At 40.4% G+C, this 8,355-nt stretch overlaps 1 protein-coding gene across 2 annotated transcripts; it reads right to left on the bottom strand.

The window, feature by feature from the left end:
- Positions 1-54: 54 nt before the first annotated feature.
- On the bottom strand, positions 55-7,200 carry MMAA (metabolism of cobalamin associated A). Of its 2 annotated transcripts, none has more exons than XM_015861130.2 (7): positions 7,079-7,200; positions 6,058-6,528; positions 4,884-5,006; positions 3,872-4,042; positions 3,285-3,370; positions 2,729-2,878; positions 55-990 (listed from the first exon to the last, which is right to left on the bottom strand). In XM_015861130.2, the coding sequence occupies exons 2-7, from the start codon at positions 6,476-6,478 to the stop codon at positions 703-705; spliced, it is 1,239 nt and encodes a 412-aa protein (XP_015716616.1). In that variant the 5' UTR covers positions 6,479-6,528; positions 7,079-7,200; the 3' UTR covers positions 55-702. The 2 variants fall into 2 exon arrangements, with proteins under 2 accessions (XP_015716616.1, XP_015716617.1); XM_015861131.2 differs by lacking the exon at positions 7,079-7,200 and adding an exon at positions 6,864-7,031.
- Positions 7,201-8,355: the final 1,155 nt, after the last annotated feature.

The raw sequence follows: 8,355 nt of genomic DNA, 5'->3' as shown, positions 1-8,355 counted from the left end.
GCCATTCTATGATTCTGTGAAAAAGAATTGCGATTAAGAACTTGGTGGATGGCACTCATTTCATATGTCTGTATTTTAAAAAGTCTAATTAGACTTTGCTTTTGTACTAAAACATCTAGTTAGAATCTATGATTGTTACAATTCTCTTCTCCTAGCATACAGGAAATAGCTATAGCTTCCCAATGACTGAACAACTCTTTTTATATGCTTTCAATGTATTTAAAACTAAGACTGCAGTCCGGTGCAACCAGGAGGTCCAGTGTTCTTGCAGAGACTCAAGAGGAAGAAAAAAGTAATACATACAAGAAACAACTGATAATAAATCAGAATGGAAAGCAGAAGTGTTTATCACCCCTAAGATAGTCCCACAGTGAAACTGCTGCACCAAACCTCACTCTCCAAAACCAGTCACATTTTGATACAGGCTCACATTTGTGACCAACAAATCCATATGAGTACAGACTCAAAAACAGTACTGCTGTTCAAGTACCAGATATAGTAGTCTCTGAGTGTGTGTTTGCACTGAACTTTACATATACAGAATCCTACAGCGCTTTTCACTCAGTATTTTTGTGGCAGAGTACTAATAAATTGTATTCCATTAGTGTCTGTTGTAGTGAAACATTTGAATTCACACATAAAGCGTATTTAATATTTAGGTTTACATGAAGGAATTAGCAATAACACAGTAGAAAATAATGATTAGAGACCATCTTTGAATGCTTTCAGCAGCAGATCAGCTGCCAGCCCAGGAGACAAGACACCACTAAGAACTTTTTCTTCCAGAAGTGGAATCTTATCTTTGACTGCCAAGTGACTCCGGAAATGTTCCAACATATTTTCTTGGATGAGATTCCACATCCACACTTTCTGCTGCTTCCGCCGTTTAGCAATCAGCTCACCACTTGTGAGCATGAGGTCGCGAAATTCTGTCATTTTATCCCACATATCTGAGATACCTTCTCCAGTTTTGGCAGAGATACGCATTACCTGTTGGATTCAGAACAATGTTTAAAGCCACGTAATTACTGGGCTTAAGGGATCAATTACTGCATCAGGTAGACTTCAACAGTCAAGTTACATGGAAGGCAAGCTCGCTTCAATACACATATCCAATGCCACTCGAAACAGTTCTGCAATGCTCACACTTTTCTCCATGACGAAAAATAAATCCCAAAGTTGGGAATGTACCAACTATAAGTAGATGCTGAGATCCATAATATTTGTGACAAATGGGGCTTGTTCAACTGCTCGTATAACAAGTGAGAATCATTTTAAATACAATCTTTAGCTAAAAATGTACAGTGTTGCTATTTTACTTAAATGTAAACTTGATTATGCATTCTGGTAGACAGACACTGATAGTTACCCTTCTGCACTTCAAGTATTCCAGAAACGAGATATTAAACTTCTTTCTACATATGCTTCCCAGACAAGGAATTCATTCTGCCAAAGTATTATAGGCATCCAACAGAACCTTTTAACTGTTACCACTGTTTTTATCCTTTTAAGAAAAAAATCTCTCTCCCATCTGATGGCTCAAGTCCCTACACATCAATATTTCCTTTTTTTCCCAGTAGTCAGACAATGCCATCACTGAAACAGAGACAGATTTCTGATAACCTGCTTGATTCACTGGTCTCAAAGAGGTGTTAAGGGTCACATTTATAAGGCTGAACAAACAAGTACCTACCCAGATGTATCAGCTGCTTATAAGATAGTGATGAAGTAAACACACAGAGTGATGAAAAGCAAAGAACCACGTATCACATACATGATTATGTCAAAACAATACGCTGCAGCAACAAGAGGAATCAACAGAGTCAAAAACAGTATTTTGGTGGAAACGTATCTGTTTGCACTTGCAACAATTTACAGTGTTAAAAATCCTATCTGAACTGTAAGAGAATTCAGTATTCAGCTCTTCTGCACTAACTTCAGTTGCTGCATTTCTCATCACAGTGACTAGTAATTCTAATCAGATCTAGAAACAAACATGACAAAACAACAGTGAAGAAGTTGAACAGAAGGGCAGTTCAGCTGATGTAAATTTAATTCAAGGGGTCAATTTTAGTCAGTGTAGAGCAAATCTCCTTCACATATCCACGTACAGAGTGAAAACGTGTGCACACATACTTACATTAGTACTGAATCTTTTTCTTAAAGATTTACTGTTCCCTTTTAACATACAAAATAATGCATCAATACTAAAAGCACTTGGGATGACAACCTCAATAATTCAGACAGTGTATGCACCATTAGATGAGGTATCTGTTCATAAGAACTTCTATTATGTGTTTTAAAAAAGAAGCAAAAAATGAACAGGTCAAAGAACAAATATCATCATAGGTTTGAGAGTTATAAAGAGAAAAAATAGCTCATGGGACATTTTAAGATATGCATAATTTGCTAAAAGCAACTACAACCCAAGCCAGAAATTGGTTTGCTAGTGCTGAGGTTGTAGCTCACAACAGAAATCACAGTGGGAAGGACTGTGGCTTTGCAGTGTGTCATGTGGCACCTTGAGATAAAACAGAAACAGCAGCAAACAAGTCTCTGATACAGTGTAAAAAAGGTAAGCAATCATATTAAACTTTTATAAAAGAGCTCAGAGAAACATATACAGCAAGGTGAGATGGTAACAGCTGTAAATCATTCAGCACTTTTTCTGGGAGAACAAAAATAAACGAAACGCTTCAACAAAAATGCTATAGCAAAGTATACATACCTTTGGTCTCCAAACCTTTGAACGCTTGCGTAGCAGCTTCATAGCACTAACATATTCAGCTTGTATTCTCCGTGCAGGCACAATTAAATCACCATCAGCTTTATTTATAGCAACTAGATCTGCCATCTCAATTATACCCCGTTTGATACCCTAAGCAGAATATAGAGAGAAATCTTGAATACCCAGAATAGCTGCGGCACACTGAGTTAATCACAGAAAGCGATCAAAAAAGCTTGGGTTTGGTGGCTCCTGCTGGTGGGTGGCTGCATACGCTAGTCGTGCAACAGTTGTACCAATGGCATCTATCATCACCAGTCATTATTCTGACACTGGGATGCTATACATGGATATCAGTGTTTATACAAGAGGCTATTTTATGCACAGAAACTTAAGTTTAACCAAAATGTGAAATGGTAAGACACTGAAAAGACTCAAATAACAGCAGTATAATTGACAAAATGGTACTGAAATGAACTTCCTTCATAGACTACATTCCTAGACTTAAATTTCTCTTTCAAAGCTTAGGTAGCATTTAAAAAGTGAATGTGAAAAATACCTGTAATTCATCACCACCTGCGGGTGGTAGCACTAATATAAACATATCAACCATGTCAGCCACAGCAAATTCTGACTGTCCCACGCCTGAAAAATTAAATCCAGAGTTTACCACTTATGGCAAGCTTTCATAGTCACATTAATGACAGCACATACAACAAATAACAGTTTTGCAGCATCTTTCTGATATGAACTAAGCACAGAATCATATAATGGCTTGACATGGAAGGGACCTGGTAGCCCATCCAATTCCAATCCTCCTCTACTGAGGGCAGCTCAGGGCCCCATCCAACCTGGCCTTGAGCACCTCCAGGGATGGGGAACCCCAGCTTCTCTGGGGCAGCCTGTTCCTGTGCCTCAATATCAGTAAGCACAGACAACATGGAATGTACCATTCTGGTGTTTCTACAGAATGTTAAAACATGTACAGCTCTAGGAAGTTGACAGTAAGTATCCATTTTCACCCAGTGACATTGTATAATAGCAGGAGCAAAATTCAAGAGGAAAAAGGATTAAGTTTGTAGTTAGAGATGCATCTGATAATAGATACCACAGCAGGATATCTGGAAGAAAACCCTAAGCACCTACCTACTGTTTCCACAAGAACAACATTGTAGCCTCCTCCTTCACACAGCAGAATGGCTTCATTGGTAGTCCTTGTTACACCTCCTAACGTCCCTCTGGTTGGAGATGGTCTGATGTATGCATTCATGTCTCTCGACAACTCAGTCATCCGCGTTTTATCACCCAATAAAGAACCTTAAGAATTTGCTATTATTTTAAATGTGCAAAACAGTCAGATCTCCCTTCCCCATTCCCTGCCACCCCTGAAATGAGCAAAAGTTACTGCCTGGCTCTTGAGTTTTCAGAAGCTGGAAAAGCCTGACAAGCAGATCCTACTCCTACAAAATATGAAGGATTACTTCTGGGTCAGAGTGGATTCTGCAATTCCTAATCAGCTTTTTTTTTAGTGGCCTATACACAGCAGACAACAAAATTCATCTTTACTGAGTTGTTTTTTTCTTTCCAAAAAGACAAATTCCCACATTATGACCCTGTTATTTGTTGGTAGTGTTGGGTTTTACGTGTTTAATGCACGTTCCAAAAGATGAGAGATACTCAGTTCATATAAGCAGTGCAATTCTGGCATATTGCCATTCCACTGATGTGTCTTGAATGTACACACACAAGAACATAACCCTTCCTAGTTATAAACTGACATGTGCTTGCAGCCTAGTGATCACCACTACCACTTTCAAAATATAAACAGAAATTAGTGCCATTCTACTCTTTAATTCACACAGCAATAAACAGACACGTAAAACCTGAGAGAGAAAAAAAAGCAATTAACTATAATTTCAGACAGAAAAAAAAGAAATAAAAGAGCATTCAAACACGGGAAAAGAGTGAACCTGACAAAATCAGGACACTGATGCATAATTCTCCATTTCATATTGTATGGGGAAAATTAAAAAACCAACATAGTGTCAGTTTTTAATATCTTATAGGCACCCTAACTGATCCTGCACTTGCCCCAAAGAAGTGTTAATACATTTCAAAATATATAAGAAACCTGACTGAAACATGAAGACCTACTTACCGCCACTTGTACTAGAGGAGGGGTCTACAGCCAGCACTGACACTTTGTGTCCTCTTTCTGTAAGCATTTTCCCAAAGCATTCAATGAAAGTTGATTTCCCAGCACCAGGAGGACCAGATAACCCTACATAAGCATGTTAGGAAAACAGAAAAAAGACAAAAAAAAACCCAAACCACCTTGTTAATGAAATAAATAACATGCTACATAAGCACTGTCAATGCTATTTTGAAAACAATTCATATTATACCACAGTATCAAAAGAAAGGTAAATAAAAGGATATGCCACAGTTGATACACCCAACTAAGCAGCTGTAATTAGCTTGAAATACATGTCGGTTCATCCAAAACAGCAGTTCTCACTTCAGCACCCCTCATCCTATCCATACCACTAGGTATTATCCAGCCTTACTTCCTCCATTCCAAGGAATGTAACTACAATAGCTTATAGCCCCAAAACTTCAGAAAAAACTCTATTTTTCAGATTTACTTTGAAGGGCTATTAGTCAATTTACCAGCATTTCAAAGCACACAAGATAAGACCAGCTTGATAATTTGCACTATTTCTCATGCTTCCCACACTCAAGTTCTCTTTTTAACTACTTTTGTACACAGGAGATGGCAACTTGGCATGACAAATTCTCCTTTGCAAAGGAAGAACATTTTAGAGTTTCTAAGAAAACCAGGTTCAGCTCTCCTCCGATGAAAAGCTGCTGCTTGAAGGCAATGTAGTAAAGCAGAAAGATAAGTATTTTTTGTCCTATGGATTTTTTGAAAGAATTGAGAATGTACTCAAAGAAAACACCAACGTTGGGATAAGAACTGATCTGTCTAGTTACATCCTTCCCTGTGTAAGTTTAGATGACAGCTAACTACCTCATGTTTCAGTTCATAACACATAACAAACACCACCAAACAAAAAACAAAAACAACCAACCCACAACAATAACTGTTCCACAACAACTAAAAAAGCATCAATTACTTCCACAGCTTTTTCAAGAACCTTTTCCAGCCCAAGCCAAAACTCCACTGACAGCAGAAGCAATCTAGAATTATCACAAATCATAAGGAACCAACAACGCAAGATTACAGAATGTTTAAATTACAGCAGCGATAATGAAAGGTGAACGCTGACGTTCTGTCAAAGCAATTACTGAACAGGCATAAAAAGACTAACCCACTCTAAAGGCAAGTGGCTTTCCTTGATTTAACTTCTCTTGTTCCCTGTGGTAGGATAATACCTTCTGAAGGAGCACCTGGGCTACTTTCTTTTTCCTAGTCTGAGTAGATTCTATAAGTGTAATGGCTTCAGCTAAACAGGCTCTGTGACCCTGGACAAGCCCATTGTAAAGTCTGTCTACAAGTCCTTTTTCTCTGTCGGAAAGCCCCTCTGCTTCCTGCTCAGGGGCAGTTTGGTGACACAGTTCTCTGCTCAAACACTTTGACAAACACATCCATTTTGAGCAATGTAGATGCGCTGGTGTAAGAGATTTAACGCATAGGAAATCCGATCTGGAAATGAAATTCAAGTTCTTGAAGTAAGTTCTTTTAGAGAAATAATGATGAGGGAATCTCAGAAATACAGAAGGGATCTTCATTTTGTTTGGAGTACCAGAGATAGATCACTTCACTTCTGTTTGCAGAAACCCTGAGGAGAGAGGAAAACATGCTTAATTGCTTCCAAGAACTCAAAGTTCTTGTGAGGATTCAGATGAAACAAGCACACAGGCACATATCAGCTATTTCATCCCAACCTGCCACCTTGAGCAAAAAAGTTCATTATTCTGATAAACAGAACAAAACGATGCTGTGGAATCATCAATAGCATCACATCACTTTACTACTGTACGTAACAAATGAAGGCATCATTTTTGCGAATAATCATATAATTAAAACGCACTTTTAAGCACGACAGCCTCCAACAGTGTACAAACCACCCACCCTAAAGACGCAGGAACAAACACAGCACAGCAACCCACGCACACGTTAGCATGTTTCCCTTCGATGAGCGCAGGGCTTTACAAACTACGGCACGTTATGTCCAGACAAAACACGGCGGCGGCACGAGAACATTTAGCAACGAGCTGCGGGCACCGACCCGCTCCGGGCCTGCTCCGACCGAGCACCGGCTCGATCCCCAGCGTTGCCCACACCGCCCGCCTCTCGGCGATGCTTCCATAGCTCAGCACGGCGCCCACCTTGCCGTTCAGCTGCCGCCTCTGCGACCGCCACACGCCAACCTCTCAGGGGCAAGCACACCTCAGCGCTGCGGGTACCCGCCGCCCCCTCACCATCGCAGCACGCCGGGGAAGTGACGCTCTCAAAGAGAGCCGGAACTCACGCACAGAGCCCGCCCCGGGGTCGGGGAACGCAGCAGTGCCCGGTCGGGGCTGCTGTGTGGGGCTGCAGCTCAGCCCCAACCGTTACCACCGCCCGGGGATGGCAGACACGAGCGGCACGCAGTCAGTCAGTCAGTCAGTCAGTCAGTCAGTCAGTCAGTCAGTCAGTCAGTCAGTCAGTCCCCTCCGCTCGTGGCGGTGCAGGTTTAACTCCTGGCGTCTTCAAAACGGCAAACTGGAATCCCTTCACGACCGCCGCGTATTCCCCCAGAAGCGCTTAAGCCCCCGACTGTTTATTAATCTGTACTTCTCCCTTGTATTCGTTAAGTTCAGCAACCGCATTTTAAACGTTCTGTGTAATCTGTGATCTGTAGGGAAGAATGTTCAGTTCGTGGTGTACGGTCATCTTGTGGACCAGAATTAAACGGTGTGCTCAGCAGTTCAGAAATGGTAGTCTATGCAGCCCACCAGCTGCACTGCCAATGCATGTATTGCCATGTGTGTATTTTAGAGTACTTTTCCTGAAAGAACCGTTTCAAGACACTTGAAAGCAATTCGCTGCAAAGCCAAGTACAAAAGTGAAATCCTCAATGGTCTATATGAAAAATGCTGGGAAGAAATTATATCAAGACAATTAAATGAATAGCATCTGCTTGAAACCCACCAGCTTTTTCCTGAACATATGAAGACGTACTTTTGCTGTATGTAGGAACTACCTGTATTGGTCCCCCAAGACTGATCCATTCTTAAAAATAATAAGCAGGAAAGCAAAGTCACTTATCAGTAAAATATTGCCCATAAAATACTACCGTTTTTTCTATTAATAAAAACCCACTTTTTCTCCATAGCTTCCAGTGACTCATGATATCAAAGTATTTCTCTCACAAGGCTATACAGCTGAAAACCATTAACTGCCTCCTGATTATTTTCAGCACAGCAATGAAATCACAGCAAGCATGTTCATAAATATGGTATGCAATGTAAAATATGATGCTTGACTTTTACGAAGCATCCTCAATCCCCACTACTTTGTGCCTATAGAAATCATTAATTGGGGGCAATTTCTAAGTTCTTTCAGACTTGACAAAGTTGGTACCAAAGGCTGACGCTTACAAGGGACTAAATCCTACCTGCCT

This window comes from Coturnix japonica, chromosome 4, assembly GCF_001577835.2.
Source record: "Coturnix japonica isolate 7356 chromosome 4, Coturnix japonica 2.1, whole genome shotgun sequence".
Taxonomy (NCBI): Eukaryota; Metazoa; Chordata; class Aves; order Galliformes; family Phasianidae; genus Coturnix; species Coturnix japonica.
Note: the sequence above shows the minus strand (reverse complement) of the source record. Positions and strands in the feature narration are given on the sequence as shown.